At 31.4% G+C, this 27,189-nt stretch overlaps 1 protein-coding gene across 1 annotated transcript in view; it reads left to right on the top strand.

Moving 5' to 3' along the window:
- The first annotated feature begins 336 nt into the window (after nucleotides 1-336).
- The window catches only part of LOC115877664 (glutamate receptor ionotropic, kainate 2-like), a 31,062-nt gene continuing 4,209 nt past the window's right edge, over nucleotides 337-27,189 (top strand). The window contains exons 1-8 of the mRNA XM_030893925.1: nucleotides 337-442; nucleotides 1,585-1,878; nucleotides 7,607-8,013; nucleotides 11,571-11,700; nucleotides 11,761-11,891; nucleotides 14,443-14,661; nucleotides 15,914-16,114; nucleotides 20,910-21,271. Of these exons, the coding sequence (XP_030749785.1) occupies nucleotides 376-442; nucleotides 1,585-1,878; nucleotides 7,607-8,013; nucleotides 11,571-11,700; nucleotides 11,761-11,891; nucleotides 14,443-14,661; nucleotides 15,914-16,114; nucleotides 20,910-21,271 (1,811 nt within the window). The 5' untranslated portion in view covers nucleotides 337-375. The remainder of the gene's footprint in view (nucleotides 443-1,584; nucleotides 1,879-7,606; nucleotides 8,014-11,570; nucleotides 11,701-11,760; nucleotides 11,892-14,442; nucleotides 14,662-15,913; nucleotides 16,115-20,909; nucleotides 21,272-27,189) is intronic.

The following is a 27,189-nucleotide window of genomic DNA, read 5'->3' as shown; positions in this document are numbered from 1 at the left end:
CAGATTTAGTAACAATGTATCTAAAAATTAATTTAATAGAATCTATTAAATCTAACAAAAAAAAATATATTAAGCAGTATAAAAAATAATATAACAATATTTCAATGTTGCGGATATTTAAAATTGTACCTAGTAGTTTCCCCTAAAAAAAACAGCTAGGTGTGGAAAAATAAATACCATAAATATAAAAAAATGTGCCTAATTCGGGTAATACACAGCAAGTTGTGTTTATTCTGGAAAAATTATTTGTGTTAATTTAGAACTTGAATGTTGTCCCCGCGCCTGTATCTAGAAGTTATATTTATACAGTCCCAAATTAGATCAAAGTTTCTTTCACAACACACTGGCTGCTTTCTAGCAGTCAGTTTCGAGAAAATGTTGATTAGATTAACGTTGTTTTGTGTGTGTTTTCAACTAATTCGATGTCAGGGATATAATATAGGTAAGTACAGTCGACTTACTTATATTTATAAGACATTTTTCAAAACTTTTAGTTTTTTCTTAGTTACAACCATTTAAATACAAAAGTATTTCTTCTATAAGAGATATTTGATGGTAAGAAAACTATTGCAAGAAAACTAAAAACTATACCAAAGGTACCATTAAAAAAGTCAGTATGTAGAAAAGAGTGCTGTCTCATATTTAGAGATAGGTATCTCATGAGACATGAGGTAGTCACAAAATGAATGTTTAAAAGTTCTGCTATTGTTTATATTAAATGCTGAAATAAAGATGAGAACAGAAGGATAGAAATTATACATAGATTTTTTTTTTATTAGTCAAATAAACTTAACACTCAATTAAAAAAATCTAAACTAATAAGTAACACCTGCTTAAAAGTTGACTCTCACTCTACCTTCCTTTTCCATTCCATATCCGTTCCGTATTTTTTATTGTATTGACGCTATACGTAAGCTTCCGTTCCGTATCAGTTCCATACTTTTCATTGTACAATTTATATCATTACGAAAGTTTTATTTTAAAACTTTGCATCTTTTGAAAAAGGTAATAGATTTAATTAAGAGACGAAAGAATAAATAAATATCAGAATAATGTTAACAGAGCTGGTACAAATGTAAGAACGCTATTGTCGATATGCTTGAGTCTGCCCGCCAAAAAAATGTATGGAAGGAAATGATATGGAACCGAAGGGAAACGGAACGGATAGTATGCATTGTTCTATTCATTTAACCCCCGGTGTTTTCAGGTACGGATAGCGTGTTATAATCTGCCAGATATATTTTATTTGACGGATAGCAGAAAAACGCGTATCTTCACCTATAGATAACAGTATCTATTAGATAAATTAAACTTATCTCCCAGATATCCTATCTGGCGCCCGAACTGCCAAATAGTGCTTTATTTGTTTAGCCTAAATTAGCCCTAGATAACCCTAATGTCAATCTATTTCTTTTAGTGCAGTCAAAAAATAAAATTGGATTTTACATATCACTTCAAACATTAAAATCACTTTTTCTCACCTTTTTAGTTTTTGGACTTACATGGTTTTCCTTGTACGCCCACGATATATAATACTTGCACTTATTTCTGGGACACACTGTATATACTATACTTCTATTTTAGCTGGCTTTTTTGAAGAAAATGACAACGAAGCAAACGCAAAAGCATTCGAAGTGGCCATTGCCACCGCCAATACTAACAGAAAAGAAGAATATGCCTTGTCCATGTTCAACGTGATCATTCCCAGTCAGAATCCTTTTGTAGCAATGAACACTACTTGCACTCTCACCAAGCAATCTATTATAGGAGTGTTTGGACCAAGCTCCTTGTCCAACATTCACGCCGTCCAAGCAGTGTGCGATGCCAAGGAAATACCCCATATTCTGACCAAGTGGATGAACGGACCACCCAAATTAGGTAAAAATATTATTTTTAGATTTTTAATTATTTTTATGCCAGACTCGTACTTGTCCGTTTTTTTATATACTTTATTTAGTTCGAAAAGGTAAACGGTTTTCAAGATATTTGCGTTTAAAGATTACGATGCGTCGATTTTAGTATTAGTAAAATGATAAAATGTAAAGAAATTTTAAATAAATAATCTCCTGATTTCGCTAATGCTAAAATCGATGCATCGGAACCTTTAAACGCAAAACCGTTCACCGTTTCGAACTGAATGAAGAGCACCTTTTTTACATAAAGAGTCCTAGCTTTAATTCTCGTTTATTGAAATAACTGTATCTATAAAGATAAAAGAAGTACCACCAGTCTCCCTACCTACTAATTAAATTACTAATAGAAAGTACCTGTTCAGGGCTGTTACGGAATTTTATACAATTACCATCGCTATTGCTTTGGCATTAAAATGTGTCAGAGTACCAAATTTAAAGAAAAACGGTTTACCAAAAATGTTCTTAAAAATAATCAAAATACAGGGCTGTTCACTACATACGACACGGAGTATTGTAGCTAAACGATGAGATTTTTACAAATTGTAAGTTTTGGGTTCGATGAAGGACTATTAGAGTATTAGAGTGTCCCAAACAAGTAAAAAATATCAAAGTTGTATTTTTTTAAACGGAACACCCTGTATATTATAATATTTTTAGTTTCTACGATGAAAATAAAGGTAAATCTGATTAGGGTTTATTATACTTAAACCTTACCGTTTTTGAAATATTTTCAATTTTGTGAAATTGCAGTAAAAAATTTAAGGCTTCATTTCTCCAAGGGTATTAAAGTTTTTAATACTAAATATTTACTGAAGTTTATTTATTGATCAGTTATTGTGTTGCGATAATAAAAATAATACTACCTTATACAGAGTGTCTAAAAATTTATTTTAAATAATTATCAGCTTCAAACGGCAATAACGTGTTTAATTTAAATGGAACACCCTGTATATTTTACGAGAATCAGATGCTCAATTTGATTTTCTATCAAATTGTATTAGACCATTTTTTACCTATCTCTTTAAGTTTCCATAGAAAATGCATTTTCTTGTAATTTAGAACTTATTTATCAATATACCCATGGAATATTGACATTTTAGATTATTTTTAAAGATATACCAAATTTTTAAAGGGTACAGATACTAATATTGTCGATATAATTTGTTTATTTTATTAAAAAATAAAAAACTGTTTAAATATTTATTAAAGGGGACCAATTAATATGATTCCAGTATTCAAACTACATTAACTGACTGTTTGCGTTGATTAATAATAATTGCTACAAATACCTAAAAAACTGAGTTTTGTATGTGTATTAGACAGTGTGGTGAAAAGTAACACCTTAAAATGATATTTCATTTTTTAATAAATGGTTATTTATAACAACAGAGACGTTCATTTTGATAACTTATTATTATATTGATTCCTGACTCAAATCCACATTTATTTAGAATAATTTATTAACGAACACAATTAAGTATGTAATTAATTAGTATATGGGCGGAAATAATGGTGCTATATTTAATTAATGGTATACTCTTTTATAAGGATTTAAATAGTTTTCTTTTTGCTTACAAATGAGCTAGTAATATTATCGTTTTGCTAAAAACGATAATATTACTTGTGCCTGTACATTTTGTACATTTGTTGCTTTAAAAACAATCTAAAATGTCAATATTCCATGGGTATATTGATAAATGAGGTCTAAATTATAAGAAAATGCATTTTCTTCAAAAACTTGAAGGGATAGGTGAAAAATGGTATAATACAATTTGATAGACAATTAAAGTGTGCATCTGATTCTCCTAAAATATACAGGGCGTTCCATTTAAATTAAAGAAGTTATTGGTGTTTAAAGCTAGAAATTATTTAAAATAAATTTTTAGACACTCTGTATGAGGTAATTTTTTATTATTGCAACACAATAACTGATCAATAAATAAACTTCAGTAAATATTTAGTATTAAAAACTTTGATACCCTTGGAGAAATAAAGCCTTAACATTTTTACTGCAATTTCACAAAATTGAAAATATTTCAAAAACGGTAAGGTTTAAGCATAATAAACCTTAATCAAATTTACCTTTATTTTAATCGTAAAAACTAAAAATGTAAAAATATACAGGGTGTTAAAAAATACAACTTAGATATTTTTTACTTATTTGGGACACTCTGTATCATGTAAAATTATTTTTAAATTGTACCTCTAATAGTCCTTCATCGAACCCAAAACTTACAATTTGTAAAGATCTCATCGTTTAGCTACAATACTCCGTGTCGTATGTGGTGAACAACCCTGTATACGAGTATTAACGATCAAAATTGGTGAATAGTTTCCATAATAATTTAAAATTTTACTTAAACATGTCTCAAATAACAGCCAATTACATTTATATCATAGTAATTACTTTAGAGAAGAATAAGAAACTCGTAAGTTACTTTCAAGTAACTTAACAGTTTTTCAAATATACAGGGTGGTTCGAACTGTATTCCAGGAGATTATTTATTTGATAACTTTGATATTTTTTACTTATTTAGAACACTCTGTATCTTGTAAAATTATTTTTAAATTGTACCTCTAATAGTCCTTCATCGAACCCAAAACTTGAAATTTGTAAAAATGTAATCGTTTAGCTACAATACTCCGTGTCGTGTGTGGTGAACAACCCTGTATATTATTTTTTCCCATAGCAACTGTTAAAATTGCCTTATATCTATCAAAAAGAGTAGATAAAATAGGTAGTACTTTAACCGCAAGGGTACATTAAATAATAGGTACTTTAACAGCGAGGATAGGTTAAAAACTTTATTTCTTCTCGCACGTTTTTTAATTGCTTCCATTTTTGAAATTTTTTGTATTCCTTCTCATAAGTTATTCGGGATTTAAATGGAAGTAGTTTGGATATGGCGTTTGTCGCCTCAGCCTGTATATCTTGTGAGTTATCAAAACTGTAAACTAAAGACACAGCTTTATTTATTTGTCAAATTACATAGAAACCAACGCCAACCCAGCACAATTTTTCTTGTTTTTTTTTACTCATTTTTTTCTCTACTCATAATAAATTCTTTGAAATAATAATTTCTGAATATTTTTTAAAATGCAATCGCTATGGAAAAAATATTGTTTTATACACGACGATAAAATTGCATTATCGTCTCCCGAAATTAATTCATGCCCGGACCCCATTATACCAACACGCGATGCCATGCTACCCCACGTCGTGTGGATCAGTGCGTATGTTTTTCCATTTAATTACATGTATTGCGTACACACTAGGCAACACGCCACGCCATCCGACGCTATAACACGCTATGACACGTGTGATGGTCGATTCGTCGGTCCCAGATCTCACCGACGTGTGTTACGGCGTGTTGTTTCCCGCTTGCCTCTCTAGTCCCGCAGCTATCTACTTTTGTAGATGATGTTGGGATGCCTCAAAAATAAAATAAATCGATATTTTGAATCGATTCGACATCGGATATAACAAGATAGATCCAGAAAAAATCGGCAACAAAAGATTGATTTAATAATATCGATATTCGATTCTGAATATATTGGTGTACTGGTATTATGATTATAATCTAATATCGGTATGGGTATCGATACTTCTAGTATTTTCGTAATAAAAATTCGTGTGTTAAGACGTGTTACCTAATGTGTACACCCATTCCCACGTCGCACAGTGCTTCGAACATATGGCTCTAGAGGACAAAAATGCAAAACTTCTCTTTTATTGTAGGCAATTTATTCAAACTAGGTTTATTTGACACAAATGATGAGTACTCTCATTGTACTAAATGATGATGTTCTTAGTCCCACGTTTATGAAAAAAAATCTTATAAATAATAAAAATGTTGGAAAATTAGCTGTGTTCCATCTAAGGAAATAATAATTTATAGTATGAAAACGGTGTAAGTATTAAATAAATCCCTATGATAAAAAGGAATTCGAATAACATTAGAACATGATTCCTACAATATAAACCTAATATAAGATAAAAATGTTTCTCTTTAATGAAAAAGAAACATTAATGATATATTTAATTAAAAAAACTTAAGATACTATAAATTTAATTTCTTAGGGAATACTGCCCCTGCTCTACCATCCAAACCCATCTGTACACTGCCCATCTGTCCCGTCCTAGATAAAACATCCTCACATATATGATATTTCTGTACATAATTTTCTAATATTATGTTACTTTTTCATGTTGTTACTGGTTCTTTTGTTGGTATGGAGGGGTTCTGATGTTAATAGTTACCCCCTTTAATAGACCATATATCCATATTATTTTTTCTGTTTCTTTGGGTATGAGGGTTTTATAATAAATAGAAAAGATGGAAACATTTTTATGCCATATTTCTGCTCCAAATATAGTGGGCTCAGGGCACAAGTGGTTATTAAATTGGACTGGAAAGTTCATCAATAACTAATAAAGAACACATTTTTTGAAATATAAATAATTTTGTCCTATGATTAAGCCAAGTATTAACCAGATCGGCATTGCTTATCAATTTTACTCCATCTGAAAAATATTAAAAAATAAAGTTCGTCGCAAAGCGGACGCAGGTGAACTATACAAAAATTAAAAGTGTATGAATATGGCAACAAAAAATATTCAATAAATACGATATGTTTTGATATGTTTTTTTTAATGACTTTTGAAGTTTGAAAACGTAAAATTTTTAGGACCCATTTAAGAATCATCTTAAAAAAATAAATAAAACTAAACAATAACGAACTTGTTTAGAAATAAATTTAAAGTACATACCTTGTTTAACAATATCCATAGTGGCTTTCAATTAAGTACGTACTAACTCGTTTACGTTTAACTCCATATACAGAACTACTATGAATGTTATTCTTTTCATTGATATAAGATAATGATCGCAAAATTTATTTTTAGTAAAAATATTTGCTAACAAAAAAACGGTGTTTATGAAAAATAATATACAGGATGGTTCAACATTGCTATAAGTATAAAATTACATATTCAGATATTAGTAAATTTTAACTTTTTTTTCGATTTTTGTCCATTGGACGAAGCACTGTGCGACGTGTGTTACGGCGTGTTGTTTCCCGCTTGCCTCTCTAGTCCCGCTTTTGTAGTTGATGTTGGGATGCCTCAAAAATAAAATAAATCGATATTTTGAATCGATTCAACATCGGATATAACAAGATAGATCCAGAAAAAATCGGCAACAAAAGATTGATTCCCAAAAGATTGATTTAATAATATCGATATTCGATTCTGAATATATTGGTGTACTGGTATTATGATTATAATCTAATATCGGTATGGGTATCGATACTTCTAGTATTTTCGTAATAAAAATTCGTGTGTTAACACGTGTTACCTAATGTGTACACCCATTCCCACGTCGCAACACGTGGGATAGAGTGGCATCGCGTGGCATCACGTCGGGTGTTGGCTAATGGGGTCCCGGCTTTAATTTTTTCGGTCGACATTAAAAAAACATTTTATCGTATTGTATAAAAAATAACTATTATTTAACTTCTCGAGGGCTGTAATTTCTTTAGGAAACATTTTAGGGCCTATAGAAACTTTTTGTTTTATTTTTATCTGTAGGATCGATCACCCACCGAAGTTACATACACTATTTTTTGATACCCTGTATAAATTTATGTCTGGTCGTAAGAATTATTTATTAATTTTTTTTTTTTGCATACAGGTACAGCTCTAAATTTCTACCCCAATCCATCACTCCTAACCAGAGCCTACATCGACTTTATACAGGAATGGAAGTGGAAAACCTTCACTTGTTTGTACGAAGACGACGAAAGCCTGCTTAGATTATCCGGTTTAATCCTGTTTGCCAAGGAAAATTCCATTGTTGCCACTGTGGAACAACTGGACAGAGAAAACAGCGGAAATTTCAGGGACGCATTGAAGAAAATCCGAAAAACTAATCAAAAGTTCCTTATCATCGATTGCAGCAATGATAATTTGATTGAAGTTTTAGTGCAGTGTCAACAGGTCGGGCTGATGACGCAAGACTATCACTATTTCCTGACTAATTTGGATGCACATACGAAGGATTTGTCTCCGTTTCAGTGGAGTCAAGCTAATATTACTGGGGTAAGTTCACAAAACATCCCCTTTTTGAACATTTTCTTAAATGACAATAACTGGGCATAAAAGTTAAACTGTGCGAACAGTTGCCAGAGACATTACCTGTCATTAAAATAAATATCAATTGTTGACGTATGGGGCCATACTTGCCACTTATTTAAATTTTAGTTGATAAATACCCAGGACTTGCCCAGGAAACAGCTCTATTTCGAAACATCTTTAAAAAATAATCTAAAATGTCAATACTGCATGGGTATATTAATAAAGGAGGTCCAAATTATAAGAAAACTAGCAGAACAGGCCACGCGTTGCTGTGGCTAAGGTCAGTAATGGGCAAATACACGGTATATTGAAATTTGGGTAAATACCCACGTTTTTGCACCCAGAATATACCTAATCATACTCACGTTTTTAATTTAAAGTGTTCTAACAATTTTTAAAAATAATTTTTGGTTAAATTCAAATTATTGAATTACTAATATCGCTATTAAAAAATAGGGGTTGATGGTAGAAGGGTGAAAATTTATGGTTGTATGTATTTTCTAATGCCACATCAAATAAGAAAATAAAAATAAAAAATTTTGTAAAAAATATATAAAAAAATTGTGATGGAACACCCTTATCATTTAGGGGTATAAAAAATAGATAACAACCTATTCTCAGACCTACTGAATATACATATAAAATTTCATCAAAATCGGTTAAGCCGTTTCGGAGGAGTATAGTAACTAAAATTATTAAAAAACAACCCCTATTAAAAATAGGGGTTGATGGTAGAAGAGTAAAAATTTAGGGTTGTAGAAATGTATTTTTTATGTCTAAAAATGATGTCTAAAAAATATAAAAAAATTGGGGTGGACCACCCTTATCACTTAGGGGTATAAAAAATAGATAACAACCTATTCTCAGACCTACTGAATATACATCATTTTTTTTCTCAAAATCGGTCAAGCAAAATGTATTTTAATCGTAGAAAAATGTAAATATAATATACAGGGTGTTCCATTTAAAATAAATTGATACTCTTTATTTGTTTGGGACACTCTGTTTTGAAAAAAAAAATATTATAACTTTAGTAGTGCTCCAACGATCTCTTACAATTTCCTAAAAAAATCATCATTTGGCTACAATACTGTGACAATACTCCGTGTCGAATAGCGTTAACAACCCTGTATATAGGTTTTTAATCACAATTATGCAATGTATTTTAAAAATGTTGTATAATTATTGTAATAATATTAATATCCAATAATAACTTAAGGAGAAACAATTCTAGTTAGATTTTTTTGTATAATTTATATAAAAATTGATAAGAGAGATAGATAGATATAAATATAGATTATACAAAATGCAAATTTTCAGAAAGTGGAAAACATTTTACAAAGAAAAAACACCTGGAAATATCCTTAACTTGAAGCATTCGATTTCTTTCTGAATTAGATCACTATGTAATAGAAGTAAATTTCTTGAACTAATTTTTATTATAGGTCTTAAAATATTAAAAAATATATATTTAACTAATATTAAAAAAATCTCGAGTTTTACTGTCACAGAAACTAGTTAGAATAAAAAAAAAACATTCTGTTTAACTATAATTATATCTCTATTAAAAAACGTTCCTAAATTTATACGGCTATAAAAAATAAAAACATCCTACCTTATTAAACTCCTGGTAAAACACAAATAACACACACAGAACCTTGTAAAGTTACATTTTCACCAATTACTACTAGATAATTCACCAAAAAACCTACAATAATTGAAAATATAATTTTATAATCACGTTTATTTTGACGTTCAATTTCCAAACTGTGTTATAAACAAACATTCATTTTTTTCTTCAACTTAATCTGCGTTGCTAGGATACGAAGCCAAAGCAGCGCAGGCTTGTACCAAAGCCAACTTAGGTTAAGGCTTTAAATAAATCTTCATTTAATTACAGAAAAATTAATAATTTCAATACGAGCATTTTTCCCGCCAATACAGAGGGTCAAATAAATAAGTGCGAAAGAATATTAAAATATCTAATATACAGGGTGGCCCGAATTGTAATCGGGAAACTTCGGCCACATATTCTGCAGATAAAAATAAGTAAAAAAGTTTGTATACAATGATCTCCTAAAATGCTTCGTTTTGGAGATACAGGGTGTAGAATTTTCATTTTTATTTAATTTTTTTCCAAATAATTTCTGAATTAACGTTGATATTTGGATAAAAATTGGTGTTTGGGTGTTTTTTGATATAAGAAATCCGATTTCCATGTCGATATGACTTCTACTTGTAGGAAACGGTAGCTGCATGTTTTTTGACTGTTCGTTTTTACGTAAAAATGGCATCTTGGCAAAAATCGCTAAAGGCAACGGTTCTCAAGATATTTGTAATCGAAATAATCAATACGTGTGTCATCATTAACAAAAAGTATAGACATTGAATAGAAAGTTGTGTGAGTGAAATCATACACTTGACAACATTTTAACGTCGTACAGACACGCAATTTTATAGTACCGGGTGGCCAACGAAGAATGGACGCCAACTAAGAATGGACGCCGGCTGTATCTCAGAAACTACTTACCGTATAACTTTGGGAAAAAATTATAATAAGTAAATCAACCAAGAGAAATCGCTGGAAATTATTTTCAAGTTCGAAAAATGCCCGCTAGGGGGCGTTTCTCTAATAACCAATCAGAAAACAGGGTTTTTCTCAAAAATATGCAGGATCTTTTTTTTTTGGAAATTTTCAAAGTAAAATAACTCCGTTATTTTGGACTTATTTGAAAAACGATAAAGAGAAAATATGTTTCTTTTATCGAGATCTACCACCCTTTAAAATATTTGCACTTATTTCTGGGATACCCTGTTTATAACAATACACGTGATGCGTATACGCAAAGTTGCGAACGATGTCAAGAATAGGTACCCAGACTGGCGCGGCGCCGACTAGCGGAAAGCGGGAAACCTGCTTGCACTGTGTTCGCACACTTAGGTATAGTCAACTTATACCTAATGCTGGGTCCAGGCCAAGCAGACAAAACAACGACAAGACAGAAACATTCATGTTTAACGACAAAATTGGGCGACATTTCGGCGACATTTTTGTCTCATTTTTGTTTTGTTTCAAAATTCGGAGACTTTTCAATGTCGCGTCTCGAGTCGGTAAAGATCAAAGTGTCTATGTTTTGTTCGTATATTTTACGACAAGTTGTCGGCGCAGTGTGGATGGCGTGTGCTACCAACAGTAGGAAACCAGTGAGATCACACATGGTTAATAAAACTCATTGGCAACAACTAAACTTTTGACTTTATTGTACTTTTGTCCTTGCGGTGTGTACAATTTGTCTCAAATTTGTCTTGTTTTTGTATCAAAATCGTGTTTACTTTTTGCCGCCTTGGTCTGGACCCGGCATCAGAATGGACAAGGAAACTTCACGTGATACATATACGCTGCTTTTGGGCATTTCATTGTGTCCAGCAGTTCGCCATCTTTACTGATCATTCTCTCGATCTCAAGATATATAGACTCCCAAGATCCTTTTTCGTTACATCTAATTCATTTATCTATATAGATACGTCTTGTCAACCCAGACTCAGCCTACGTACAGGAAATCAGCCAGACCATTTTTGAGCCTGAAGACGAATTGGAAGATCCTTCAGTAACAACATCAAGACTGGAAATAGAGACAGCACTGACATATGGTAAAATAGAACTAGGTATCTTCAAATGATCTGTATACATTCTTTGTACTTTATTGACAGATGCGGTTCACATGTTTTCGGATATATTATCGAAAATGGAGGAGTACCATCCACCTTACGGAGCTAGTTTGGATTGCTACCAGCCAGACAGTTGGGAGTTGGGTTACAGCGTAGTCAACCTGTTAAAAACTGTAAGTATGTATTTAAAATACAGTGTCACGGAAAATGTCCGCATCATATGGACCTTTTTTTGTTTATTGTCTTTGGTGACATTTGACTTCGGCGATAGTTTCTGTTTTGATTTAACCTTTTGGAAAGCCCTGATCATTTTTGCGCTGCGTAGGTTTTTTATTTATTTATATATTATAATTTATTTGTATATTAGTAACTGCAGTGATAAGTTTTCACATAAAACTGACCGTGGCATAGGAAAATTTGGGCCGAGAAATATAAGATAGTGCTTTTACCCAAATTTTGTTAAAAATTGACTCTGATCTCTTTTCCTCTGCACCCTTCATATACCCGGTGTTTTTTTTTAAATTTAGTATATATAACATAAATTAGAATTGATTGATGCATTCAGTTGTTTTCTGCCACTTCCTGTTTCACCGAAAATGACTACAACTTTCGATTTTTAATTGGATAGTGTTAACGTACAAAGATCCAAGCACCAATTTTTAATTCGGAGATATTTAAGTAAATTATTTTATTGGTTCAAACAAGATTATAAATAAGTATACAGACTTTTTCTTGAAAGTTGCGTTTATAAGCTTATTATATAACCTATTTATAACCAAATAACGCTATATTTATAGGAAATTATAAACTATTACATGGCCTTTTTCTGTTTGTTCATTCATACTAATATTATAGTGCAATAAAAAAAAGGGAACCAAACGCCTGGTTCCTTCCACAAAAACCCCCTGTTAAAGAAATACAGTCTTCAATTACTATTAAAGTGTAGGATTTACATATATGGTTCCCTATTATAAACTTTAAATTAGATATTCTTCATTTATCTTGATTTTTTTTCTTAATGTATATGAAACATAGGATGGTTCTTTTTAGAAAACTTCAAATGCCGTAACAAAGGTTTTACAATATTATGTAAAATGCTTACTAAATCAAATTTTTCTATTGTAGACAGTGTGTTCAGAAAAGATATCAACTTTATTTTTACAAATATATTCACAAAATATTAACAAAAATATGTATTAATCATAATATAGTAAATTGAACATAAATATTTATATATTTGGTATATCTTTGGCCAAATAAAAAAAATAAACATTAAAAAATAATTTCAATTATGAACACTTAATTGAAATTATTTTTAAAGATAAACAAAACCATGGAATTTTTAGTCTTCTTGACACTCAAAATCTAAATCTCCGTTATACCCATCGATGTCATCTACAACTTCTTCACTAGATATAAGGGAAGTATAAAAGCCTTGATCTGCTTCTGGAATAAGATGCATGATGGATTTAATATCGTTCAGTTTGGGTGTTGAGACTGGTTTTCCATTAGGGTAAAAGTACTGGCAAATTCAGACTAAACACTTCTGACTGTTTAACTTTTGTTTGGCTTAATATCAACCTCTACATAGGCATCTTCATCGTAAGCGAATTTAAAGAATATGCTGTAGGGTGAATTTTTATTAATTTTTATTTCTCTGACATTTAACCAGTTTATTTTCTCACCGATGATATCCTTTTTCCTATTAACAATATTTTTTTCTAATATCTCAGATGATATGAAATCATCATTATTCATGGTATGTATTGTAAAAGGACTCTTCTTCCTCGAGGTCTTTATGACATTAATGTAATCCTGTGGCGTATACAGTCGCTGCTGGTATTTTAACGCCCTTTCAATGATTCTGAATAGCTCAGTTGCTGATTATTGTTTTGGTTATTTATATCGTCGAAAGTAGTAGAAAGAATCTAAAAAACAAGTTTGTTCACTATATTTTAATAACAATTTGTACGATCTACCTTTATTTGATTATTAGAAGAAATAGACACTTGTGTTGTTTCTTCTTCCGTCAATTCATTACTTTGGTCAGTGCGACTCTAAAATAAAAAAAAAATATGTATATATCATGTAATATGTAGAAAACGTGCTAAGATTAAAACAAATAAAATTTTAAATTTTAAAAACCACGTTATTTAAAAAAGAACCAAACAACGTCTTAAAGGAACCAAACGCCGCACATATCAAAATTAGGTTATTTAAAATGGAACCACAGATGTATATAATTTTAGGTTATTATACAAAAATATTATTTAAATCTTTACTTACCTCTAAAATATTTTCAGCCTCAAGCATCTGCATCTTTTTTCCTCTTGACATCATTTTTTTACTATGTTATCTACAAGGAAGCACTAAAAAAGAACATTTACCGGCACAACATTATCATAGCACGTGCAACGTGTGGTTCTTTTTTCAAAAATGAGATTTTAATAATGGCTGACATCAAAGGTGGAATTTCTGTCGCTAGATGGCAGTACTTCTAATTTTACGGGTGGCTGTTTTTAAAATCATAAGATATTGTATTTGTTTACCAGTCTGTCAAGAAAACTTGATTTTGGCGAAATGGCGCTTGATTCTTTGTTCGTTAACACTATCCAATTGGCACCCTCGGTATTTTTTTGCTTTATTCGATAGAAAATGACACTCTAAATAGAATGACATCACATGCCAACTTTATACTGATATATTTACTGTATTATTTTTTAGAGTAGCCATAGAGGTTTGACTGGGCCGATCGAGTTTGATAATCAGGGATCCCGCAGCGCTTTTAACTTGCAAATGTACGAGATCCGCGAAAGTGGTATCACGACAGTCGCTTCATGGAATTCCTCGGAAGGACTCAACATCACGAAGAAACACTCAGAAGCTGAGGATCTGGGCAAGGATAGCATGCGCAACAAAACGTTTACTGTCCTTATAACCTTGGTAAGTAAATTATGGACGATATTTAAATTTGAATGTTCTCATGGTACATACAGTGGCGTGCATATAATATAGGTGAAAAAGGGCAGTTATTAGGAATATTAGGTTCATACTTTATCTAATATTTATAATACATAATAATCTGGATAGTCTGATAACTAGCCAAATTATTTAGCCATGCTTACTTTGAGCAATTTCCTTGTATACTCTGTTTTTTTCTCGGTAAGATTAAGACAGATGATGATTGAAGAAAAGCAGATGATATATATACCAATATGTTTATTTTACTATAAAAAGTTTCTAATAATTTTATAGTTAACTATGGATGGGTTTAAATATAAATTCGTCATGTATATATATATATATATATATATAGCATATATATATATATATATATATATATATATATATATATATATAATAATAATTGAATTTTAAGGAAAACTTATTATTAAGATTTTAGATCAAAATGATTCATTCACCTCTCTACACATAATGAACTAAATATGTATATACACTAAATATTTTAAATAAAGATTGGTGTAATTTGACTTATAATTTTAAATTAAATTTTCTGATTATACTTTTTTTAATTGCAGAATAGACTGAAGCTGCATAACCATGACAAAAACTCTACATTAATACTCTAACTATAATATTATACGAAAGATTATTTATATACTGATCGTAATATATATTTCAAAAATTAATTTCACTTAAAATTATTAACCTTTCACCAAACAATTTTAGTCTATTATAAAATATTAAAAATAAAAAATAATGTTCAAATTAATTAATTTCATAATAGGCATTATCACAGATTAACTTAGTCTGTTTAGTCTGTGGCATTATTCAATCCAAGACATTAAAATATTTTATACTTTTTATATTTTATAAAAAAAAATTAAAACCCATCACTCATACAATGATAGAATCCCCATCTCACTAGATGTCTGTGTAATGGTGATTTTATATACCGTATGATCGAATAAAAATGGCGTCCAGTTGGCTTGGAAATGACAATCGATTACATTTTCCATATAATTTTACATATAAAATGACAGTGACCTTCATTTCATAGCCATCGCTGACGCCGTTTTTTCCGATCATATTGTATATTATTATTACAGTTTATAAATGCATAAAAAATAAATAAGGAATCTGTTAAAAATAATTTAATGCATTCTCATTTTATATTAATAAATTAAAGACTAGAGAGAGATATTTATTATAGATTATTTCTGTAATTATATAGACGGATCCATACGGTATGAACAAAGAGGCATCAGAACAGCTGGTGGGTAATGACAGATACGAAGGATTCAGCATTGATCTAATAGAAGAACTGGCAAAGTTGGAGGGATTTAACTATACTTTTGTCGTCCAAGCTGACGGCAAAAATGGCAATAAGGAAAACGGACGCTGGACTGGTATGATAGGTGAAGTAGTAGAAGGGGTAGGTAAACAATCTGATTCCAGATTTGTACACTTTACATAAAACTAATTATGAAATATACAAGAAATAATAAAAAAAAAGACATCGCAGCAAAATTGCAACTCGCAACTATAGTAATATTGGTTGCCTAAATTGAAACTCGCAAATAGAAGAAATCGCAAATCGCAACTATAGTACTATTGATTGCCTAAATTGAAACCCGCAAATAGAAAAAATCGCAGTCGCAGTTTCCTCTGAGAGCCAATCGCAGGTTGCAATTATTGCGATCTTAAAATCGCTGCGATTGAATCGCAGTTGTTCATCTCTAGTAAAAACAAAGAATTTGTAAAATAGCGATACTTTTGTCAGCCCTCTAGCTCATAAAAGGTTAGACCTATGAGAAGAATGCATGAGCATCAATTTTTAATCGGTATCAAGGTATTATTTGGTAGGGGTCATATTTACCTGCAAAATAGTGACAAAAATGAGCAATATCACACCAATCTTCTTGCGGACTTTGGACACATATTATCCCAAGCCTAGATAGGGTCAATCGACCAGTGAATGAACAGTTAACCGAAGTATTAACTTTAAATAAATCACGATTTTTTATTTTATATAATATGGGGTAAAACTGGTACAAAGGCAACTATCTATAATTGAAAAATTAAGAAAATATTACCTAGACATAAAAATAAAATAATACGGTTTCACAAATTTCAATTTTCGGTGAATAAGCGAAATATCTAGTAAATGAACGATAGAAGTCAGTGAATAAACACATAAAGACCAGTTAATGAACGTTGTATTTATTAAATTAAGCTTTACAAAAATTCAAGTTTAAATAAACATAAGCTTTTAATAAACATAATCAGGTAAGAGTATAATATAAAAAACATTATGCTGCATTTACATATTAATAACAAAAGTCCCTTCAGCGCTATGAGGTATTGGAACAGCAATTTTTTTCACAATTTTATCCGAGTAATACCAAATTTGATCAGGTGGTGACAGCCACTTCCAAGTGTTCTTTTTTTTACTATGGATGTTTTTATCTTTACCTCTGTCAGTGTATATATTTTGTTTATAATTTTGAGTGTTGTACATGTTTTTCTATATTCTTTTGTGTATATTTGTATACATATTACTTTTATTGTACCATGTGTTTGCCATACGATAAATAAATAAATGTACTATGGAGAGCACTTACTTTATATTCATTATTTTTAACAGCCTTTATTAGGACAGGATAATGTGAATCCTCATAGTTTAGAGACATAATCACCTTTAACAAAAGGAACACTTAAGTCAAAATTTGATGTTGATTTTTCTAAACTTATTGATAACAATTTAGGGGAAATTTTATTCTTAGTTCCTTCTTCGTCCGATTCTTCGATTTTTTGAGCATTATTACGCTTCGTCATATCTGACCATTTTTCTTGTTTTTCGTATGTTTTCTTTTTTTGTCCTTGTAGTTTCAGTTCAAATAGTGACAGATTTTCATCCGTACTTGAGGAATCATCTCTGTTAAACCATTTTGTATACTGCTGCCCGATTTTCTGATCTTTATCACACTTCCGCTTTTCTGACTTTTTCTCTTGTTTTTTGCATGTTTTTCTTTCTTGTTCTTGTTTTAGCTTTAATTCAAAAAGTGACAGGTTTTCACTCAAGTCTCTGTTAGGTCTCTTTATTTCATACTGTCGCCTGATCTTATTTTTTCGTTCTTGTTCCATTCGCTTTCTTTCTCTATCGAGTTTTCTTTTTTTAATGTCTTCCTCTTTTTGACGCTTTATTTTATCTTGTTCTTGATGAAATTCTACCCATTTTGTTGAAGTTATCGCCTAGCGGCACACTTAAGTTCATGCTGCCTGATTCTACTGCTCTGATACCCAGTGACAACTGCTCTTTGGAATATTTGAATCTAGTGTATTTCCGCTCCATCTGTACCAACAAAAAATATTTATTTTTAGTAACCGCCGAATACTTTTAATAAAACTATAATACTAAAAATTAACCTCCAAAACAAAAACTAGTGCCCACTTATCCTAATAATAAGAGACAGAAATCATTTGCAAAAAGGTCTTATGCCTAATCTAGTAAATGAACAGGAACAATATCCAGTAAGTAAACGATTCAAAATCCTGTTCATTTACTGGCTGGCATTTATTTTTATTACATTTAAGGTATTTTAATGGATTTACATATGTAAACAAAGCTTAAGGGTCATTTTAAAGCAATTTCAGATAATCGAATAAAATACCAGTAAATGAACAGCCGTCATTCACTGGAATTTGAACTTTTTTTCCCGCCAGTTATTAAACACATTAAATGAAAATATAACCTAAAAGATAATAGATGTTTAACTTTTGGATTAATAACGATGAATTGTTGAAATATATATTCTCACACACTGCCAAGCTTTTATATTTTATGAACAATTAAATACCATCATTAATAATAGGATATGTATCTACCAAAGACATTATAAAGATAGACCGAACATCTCATTCATAAATACTCGTTGGTAGTGTATCAAACATTCCAATGTGTCAAACAAGGACAGAAGAGACAGAGAAGTCTAAAATTTCCGTCCCCGGCAACTAGGCGCATTTGGACTGTTCTATTGGCCAGTGGCGTATCGTTTTTGGAATGAATTTAACTAGTAAAGTAAAAGTAAATTAAATAGTAAAATTTATACTCCATATTAATATACTACATTAATACTTTTTCGTCAGATGAGTTTTGTTATAAGGTCTAATATAATAATATAATTAATATGCCATATATACCTATGGTGTGAAACGTTAGTAGGTGGTTTTCGAAAATCGATCCAACGTCGATTTTCAATTTAAACTTTCAGTTACTTTTTGAATATTTACAGGGTGACTCAGGCTTCCGGAACAGTTCTATATTAGGTTTGTGGTTGGTGACTTTTTTCTTTCAATTTTTTCAGAATATGGAGGCAATGGTAAAGCACATTTTAGACATTTTTGTAAACATGGGTGGCTTGGAACATATTTTCAAACTAGTTCAAAAGTTGTAGATTTGTCATTAAATTTTCATTCCAGAAATACCTAGGGTTGCCACCTGTCCTTTTTTGAAAAGGACAGTCCTTTTTTGGAATAACTTGTCCTTTTGACTTTTTTTGACTTAAAAAGTCATTTTTATTTTCGTATTTTCCCTGAGAAAATTACCTACAGCAAATTATAGAACTTATAAATACATTTTTCTTGTTTAGAATAGGCAACAGTATTTAGAACTTCCCGTTTAATCTGAAATTATAGTTTAGGTTTTAGTTTTACCTTTTTTGCCTTACCTTTTTCTTAAAAAGAACTTCAAAATTAGTAATTAGTAACGATTTAGTTAGTTCGCAATCGATAGCTTCCTGTGAAGTACTGTGTAATAGTTGTTTAATCTTGTATCATTAATAACTTCTTATACCTAAAATCAATATTTAATGAGAAAATTGTTTTTTTTGAAAATATAAGACAAGATTTGACTTTCGCTCTTCTTCTTGTATTATGATGGCTCTGATACGAGGCAATTACCTTTTAGTCTCTCAGTAGAAGGCATTTATCATTAAAAGTATCAAATCTGTGTGCTACAGTATGGGATTTTTGTCGCATAATAATGAATATTACGTTTGCTTCATCTACGTTACCGTAGATGGAGCTCAAAGCTTACCACAGTTAGGTACTAATTGAGACGAATTATAATTCAATTACCGGCTACTACGTTCTTGTTTTAATATATTAATTACAAATATAATTAGAAATTATTTTGATTGTGAGAGGCTCCCTTGTGGGACGCCTATGTACAATGACGACGGAAATATAAAAATGTGAAAACAATACCCACTTGTGAAAAGACAAATTCGAGGTAATTTGAGCTTATTTTTTCCACACAGTTGACACTGTCGTATCGTACTGAATTCGCAGATTCAAAAGTACGTTAAACAAAACAAAAAACCACCGAAAAAACACTGAAAAGTTCACTTTCGTCTTGATTCCGACTTCAGACACACCGCAAGCTAAACGTAGTACGCTATAACCGGACCAAGGGCCGTCGCGAGGGGTAAGTGGGACGGACGGCTCATTTCATTCTGGAAGACTAGCAGCGACGTTGCCAATAGTTCTAGACGTTTTCAGCACATTAAACAGTAAACATGTCCTTTAATAGTAACGCATATATCCTCTGGTTAATAACATATTATTACGCATGCTTCTTTAAAAATAAATTATTAATTTAATTAAGAAATTGAGATTTATTGATAATCCGGTAAAAGGTTTTAAAGTCACCCTTTCTGTAAATCAAACTGAGTAGATAGGCGCAAATTTGAGATGTGGCAATGTCGCCTTCTCTATCTCAGTTGGTTTTTACAGTACGTAGTCAACCTCCGATTGTTTGATCGGGTTAAAATGTCTCATATGATATCTGTTCTTACTAAATCTATGGTATCTACTTACCCTAAAGAAAATGGCGCTGAAAAGACTAACAACGTCAGACCACAACTTTGAACAGCGATTTGCACGTGTCGTTTATTAACTACGCAGTGTAAATTAGATTAAAAAAGGACAACCAATAGAGTTTAATGGCCGTATACCTTATTAGAGCAAGATAAAGTTATTTTGTTCATTAAATGGGTCACATTCATTCCCTGGTTGGTTTACCCTATAACGTTTTAAAATAATTTTCAAAACTCTAGGATTTTTTCGCACCGATATCACAGATAACATGTTATCTGTGGCGATGTGTCTAATTTGACTGACCTAATGTGAAGATACCATAACATAATCATCTTTTTCATATTTAACAGAGAGCTGACATGGCAATCACCGACCTCACCATCACCTCGGATCGCGCAGAAGCCGTGGACTTCACCTCGCCCTTCATGAACCTGGGTGTCAGCATCCTGTTCCAGAAACCATCCAAAGCGCCACCCAACTTCTTTTCCTTTGCTCAACCCTTCGCTCTGGATACCTGGATTGCTCTGGCCGTGGCCTTCTTGATTGTATCGCTTTCCTTCTTCTTGTTGGGTAGGATTTGTCCGGATGAATGGACCAATCCGTACCCGTGTGTCGAAGAACCGGAATATCTGATTAATCAGTTTAGTTTGGCCAATGCTGTGTGGTTCGCTACTGGTGCTATGTTGCAGCAAGGTTCGGAAATTGCACCCATGTAAGTATGAGAAGTTTATTTAAAATTAACTACATATAGTCTATAAAATGAATAACTTTGAATTTTGACCGTTATTTTTTACCAACATGGCAAATATAAAATCCCTCTATCAAAAAAGTTACTGATATTCTTTAAGTATTCTTTAAATTGAGTGCCTGAACGAATCAGATAAGTAACTCTTTTTACTTTCTTGAAATAGAAAAGGAAAATAATAAAACAAGTGACAGTTCTTCCTCTTCTTGCAAAAATCAACAAGAAATTGCATAATTGTCAAAAGTAAAATGTCATCAGCTTTTGACATTTCTAAATACAGACTAATGCCGTCTCTGATAGAACAGCCTCGGAGCGAGATTTATGACGTCACGCTAATTAGATACAAATTAATAAATATGTTGTAGAATACATGGAAAACATAATTATTCCTCGTATTTTTGGTTTGTATTTTAAAAATGATATAGTTTACATGAAATATACATAATTTACAGTTAATAAATATAATATATATACCTATTTATAGTAATAAATACTTTGGCAAATAAACTATGAACCATACAAATGCAGCAAATGTTTTACAATATACAAATAATGAATAAGTACATAAGATAATGGGTAAAATATTAAATATATTTTAAATTTTGGGGTTTGAAAATTGATCTAATTTAACAAAAAACATTCAATATATACTAATAGTGATGTATTATTATTTGCATTCACAAAATTTATATGTACATATATTTTTCAAGTATCAGTGTTCGGAAAATTATATTTGCAAATAATACAATATCATAGAAAAAAATGCGTCAGCGATGGCTATGAAATAAAGATCGCTGTCATTTTATATGTGTTGTGTCATATAAAAAAAATAGTGTCGAATATAATCCAAAAAATTGCATATAAAATATTCACACCACACACCACATAATATTTACTGCAATTAATAAACTAATATGAACTTGTCAAAAGATGACCACATATTTTTTAAAATGATTATTCTTAACACTAAAACTACCTACATTAACTATGGAGTACGATTCCAGCGCTAGTCAAATATAAGGAATAATTATGTTAGCGTGACGTCATAAATCTCGCTCCAAGGCTGTTCTATTAGAGACGGCATTGCGTCAGCATGGCCACAAGTTGCTAACCTAATAAAATTAACACTAGAAAAGCCCGCGGGAACTGTCAAATTCAAAGTTATTCGTTTCACAGACTATACTATACTATCTATAACTCTAGTTTCTTTAAGAATATCTAATCTAACTATTGCTCTGTTGTCGTTAATTTGTATTTAGTATTTCTTAAAGCGGATTCTGACGACTCGTGTACTTGGCAAGTATACCTACTATCTCATTTTTATCACAACATTTGTTTGCAACAAGCTTGGCGCTCACGCAGCACGATGGGTGACAAATAATTTCACAAGTAAACCTCTCACACGACATGGCAAGTATATGCCAATAACAAATGTTTCTACAAGTACACGAGTCGTTAGAGTCCGCCTTTACTTAATGTTTCATACATTATATACAGGGTTACAATTTGAAAAATAGCGGTTGTGAATGTTTCTTAGACAAAATAATCACCGAGATCTCTAACATTATAATAAAACACTAGTTCGATACAATACACCAAATACTAATAGTTTCAGCATAGATGCGATTTTACCATGTTAGTAACAGATGATCAAAACTAAACTGTTAAATTTAATTAGATTCTTAGAAGTGGTTATCGGCCTCATCCACTTTTAATCATCGACCCTTTCAGATTACTGTGATTCTCCTTTTCAAAAAGTCTAGCAACTTGGATGCTGAACCCTATATATAACTCTCTGTCAATAGCCTATCATTGTCTATCACCGAGAACCGCATATTTGCCAAGCTGTCACACCGACATACAATGTGTTTTGTCGTTTCTTCTTCAGATTCAAAACCTGCACATGGCTTCGTCCGTTAATCCCATCAGCCTGTCACTGTCCTATTCAATTTCTTCATCATTTTAGAGATTTGTTGGCTATCCACTGTTTTGTGACCATTCTTGAACCTGCATTTGCAGCGCCGCAGAAGGGTTCTAAGTCTTATAAAAATGACATTGATGAGCCTTGTTTGGCCATTTCTTCCGTGTTTTCGTTACACTTATGACCCTCGTATCCCAGTAACCAAGCTAATGTAACATTGTTATGCTTTTAAACACCAATATCTCATATACTAATAGTACCTCCCAAGTAGCATTTTCACGACTTGCGACCACATGTTTACTAAACACAACGTTGGATTAGTTACAAAATATAGTTAGCTCCCTACCTTGGGTATTAAAATAAATTTAAACGTTTTTATAACGTTGTACCGACGTTGGACTAGTACTACAGCAAAGTAGAAGCTTCTGCGACGTCGAATAAACGTTGTCTTGTAACCTTATTTGCTTAAGTGATCTTTAGGTGATTCGGACAACGTAGTTACAACGTTGGACAATATAGAGTTTTCCGGCGTCAGTTTCAGGACCTATTCCAACGTTATGCAAACGTCGTCTGTTTTACTAATTCCAACGTTGTTTAGATTTCTTCATCTTAAATTTTCACTTCATTGTTCTGTTCAGTCAGACAGTTCAGTGCTGTTTTTGTTTTTATAAAAAAAAACTTAATTAAAATGGGACATAAGAAAGGTACATATAAAACTAAATTTAAATATACATCGACATATATTACCGATAGTTTATCCACTCCCTCGTTTATAGACTTATAGAGGGCAGCACAATTCATTATAAATAGCTGGAACATGCGGTCAGACACTGTCTTGTTATTGTTGTGTTATTGTTTTAGGTTATAACGAGTGCGACACGAGCGATAGATAGGTTGTCTCTGTCGTAACGGTCGTTCCCTGACGACTCTGCCGAGAAACACAACACAAACTTTCGTTTCTCAAGTACACCTGAACTCTCCGTATCATAGCCGGGTAATTTTTTTATTTTAATGAAGCTATAATTAAATTAAAAATATATCGTATTTAAACTTTTTTATATTTTATTAAGATTTAGGACAGGTTTTTTAAATATAAGTTTAGAAAAAACAATTTAGAGTCCAAAAAGGATAAAAATAATAAAATACACGTTATAGAAGAAATTTTATAATTGAAATTAGGTAATTTTTGAAATTAATAATAAATTATTAATTTTAGTCAAACATTTACAACCCCTAATATTAATCAAAACAGGATCTATTCCACAGATATAATAGAATCGGCGACAGGGAGAGAAAAAAAAATATGATTGTTGTAATTTTGTTTCTGGTTAAGTGATGTCTTATTATGTAAATTAGAGAAAACATAAATCTGTTCCATTAAAGCAAGGAAGGTGATAAAATAAAAACTACATTTATTTAACTCGGTACTGTCTTTATTATACCGGGTGCGTCTCAAAAGTGGCTCATCCCCCATAATTTTTTTATATTTTCAAATAAAAAAACAAGATTTAGTATGTTAGTATATGAAATAAATTAGGATTGATTGACGCATTCAATTGTTTTTGGTCACTTCCTGTTTCACCGGAAATGTCTATAACTTTTAATTTTTAAACGGCACCCTCGGTATATTTCTACTTTATTCCATAGAAAATGACACTCTGAATAGAATGACATATCATACGTCAACTTTTGACGTTTTCGCATATGGTTTAATTGTAATTGTAACACGCGGTTCATAACGACAATTTGACGGGAAATACCAAGTGTGTGGTATCAATATATTCATAAAAAAATGCTTTTTCCAAATATGCTAATGAGTCTCCCTTGTTCCATTTGAAAAAATTGACATATGTATGATTAAAAATACGATTTGTACATCTTTTAACCGGCCTAGACAAGACACGAAACCTATTAGACGATCAAAACTATTTTTCCAAGGCTCCTTGATTAAAACTTAGTGGATTGAAAAAAACTGGATTGAAATTTAAAATAGGATATGTTTTTAAGCGACAATGTCAAAAGTTGACATATGATATGTCATTCTATTCAGAGTGTCATTTTTTATCGAATAAAGTAGCAATATACCGAGGGTGCCTTTAAAAATTAAAAGATGTAATCATTTCGGTAAAACAGGAAGAGACCAAAAACAATTGAATACGTCAATAAATCTAATTTATGTCATATACCTACTAACATACAAATCTGTTTTTTTATCTGAAAAAAATAAGAAAAGTTATAGGGTTGAGCCACTTTTGAGAGACGACCCGGTGTATTAAAATATTGTTTCATAATGTAATATCATTTTAAAATTCTTGTATGTTATTTTAGATTCTGAAGATAATTTTAGAATAAACCGGAATATATTTTTAATAAAAACATTATTAATTATTAACAGGGTTATAATTATGATTTTGTTACAATGTAAGTAAGTAAATAATGTAATGTAAGAGAAAAAATTCAGATTTTACATTTTACTAAAATATTATCTAAATAAGCGCCTTTCTACAACAACGCCACTGACTCCCAATGGGTAAATTGAGAGTTGCCTACCGGTCAAAAGTCGTTTCAAGACTTAAATGGATTATTTAAGTCAAATTTCTTGCAAATTTGGCACTGGCGAACCATATTTTATAGTTCTTGAACAGAAAAAGTCAATAAAATAAACACTTAAGCACTACAAGCTAAGAAAATGCGTTAATACAGCCGGGGAGATAGCGGCAACAAAGCTTTACCGCACACGTGCGACACGTACTACAAGGTAATAAATGAATGAATAGGCTCCCTCGCCTCTAATCGGTGTTGTCATATTGTAAAGAACTTATCCTTTTTAAACAGTATCCGACTTATAATTTAGTAGTATAAGGACTATTTAATACATCTCTGGAATATTAAAACCTACTTTATTAAACTGTAGTATTAATATCTCAATATATGTGTATAACAAGAAAAAAAATATTGATAATATTAAAGACGTGACAACATAGGCTGGATGAGGAAGGCTCGGTCGACTGTACCCAGAAGTAAACATGTGTACAAAAAAGGTTGTTTGTCCGCGTTGAGATGTAAATAGTGTAGTCTATATTTTATTTTAAGTCTATGTTACCGATAGTTTATCCACTCCCTCGTTTATTTAGATTATAGAGGGCAGCACAAGCTAGACTCTAGAATGACTAAATTAGGCAATCTTGCGACTAGTATACTACCTGTTAAGGCCGAACTGCGACTTTATTAGTCCAGTATGCGACTACTCGAACTACTTCATCTTAATCTCCAAAACAACAAAGTGAAAGCCGCCATGTTGTTAAATAAGAAAATGTTTCGTTCCTAAAATAGCAATTCCTGCTTTTTGAATACATTAACTTGAAATATTTGACCCTAAAAAACACGCGGAAACAATTTTTTCGACTGCGGATAAATTATTCTCATTTTACTAAAAAAAAAATTCAAGAAAATTTTTAAAACTTTTTTAATTTTAAAGCCCATTAGTATTTTTCAAAGTAGAAACAATACATTTATCAATAAAGTTGTTTGCGTTTAACTTTTTTGCATTGGGTAACGAGTTACAGAGTCGGTTAAAGTGTTTCAATAATTATGATCTTCAAACATCCTCCACACTTAAATACTTTTGTTTTGTTTTCCTTCACTGCCATCTGACTTATGTCTCTAACTAAATCATAAAAATAATATTTTTACTATAATTATCCCAATTTAGGATAAAACGCGACTTAGATGCCATATTAGTTTTGTATTTCCGTGAATTAGATTTTAAAACAACGTTGCAGTTTGTACTAAATTAGGCTTCTAGCCAACGTCGGTATCCAACGTCGTTTCGACCCAAAAATTATTCTCCAAATTAGTGCAGACTAGGGTTGGCACGAGGTTGTGCCGACGTTGCGCCCCGACGTTTGGTCGCTTGACACAACGTTGTCCCGACGTCCAAATGCTGCTTGGGCTACGATTTAAG

Source organism: Sitophilus oryzae, unplaced genomic scaffold, assembly GCF_002938485.1.
Source record: "Sitophilus oryzae breed Bouriz unplaced genomic scaffold, Soryzae_2.0 scaffold_1496_pilon_pilon, whole genome shotgun sequence".
Taxonomy (NCBI): domain Eukaryota; kingdom Metazoa; phylum Arthropoda; class Insecta; order Coleoptera; family Curculionidae; genus Sitophilus; species Sitophilus oryzae.
Note: the sequence above shows the minus strand (reverse complement) of the source record. Positions and strands in the feature narration are given on the sequence as shown.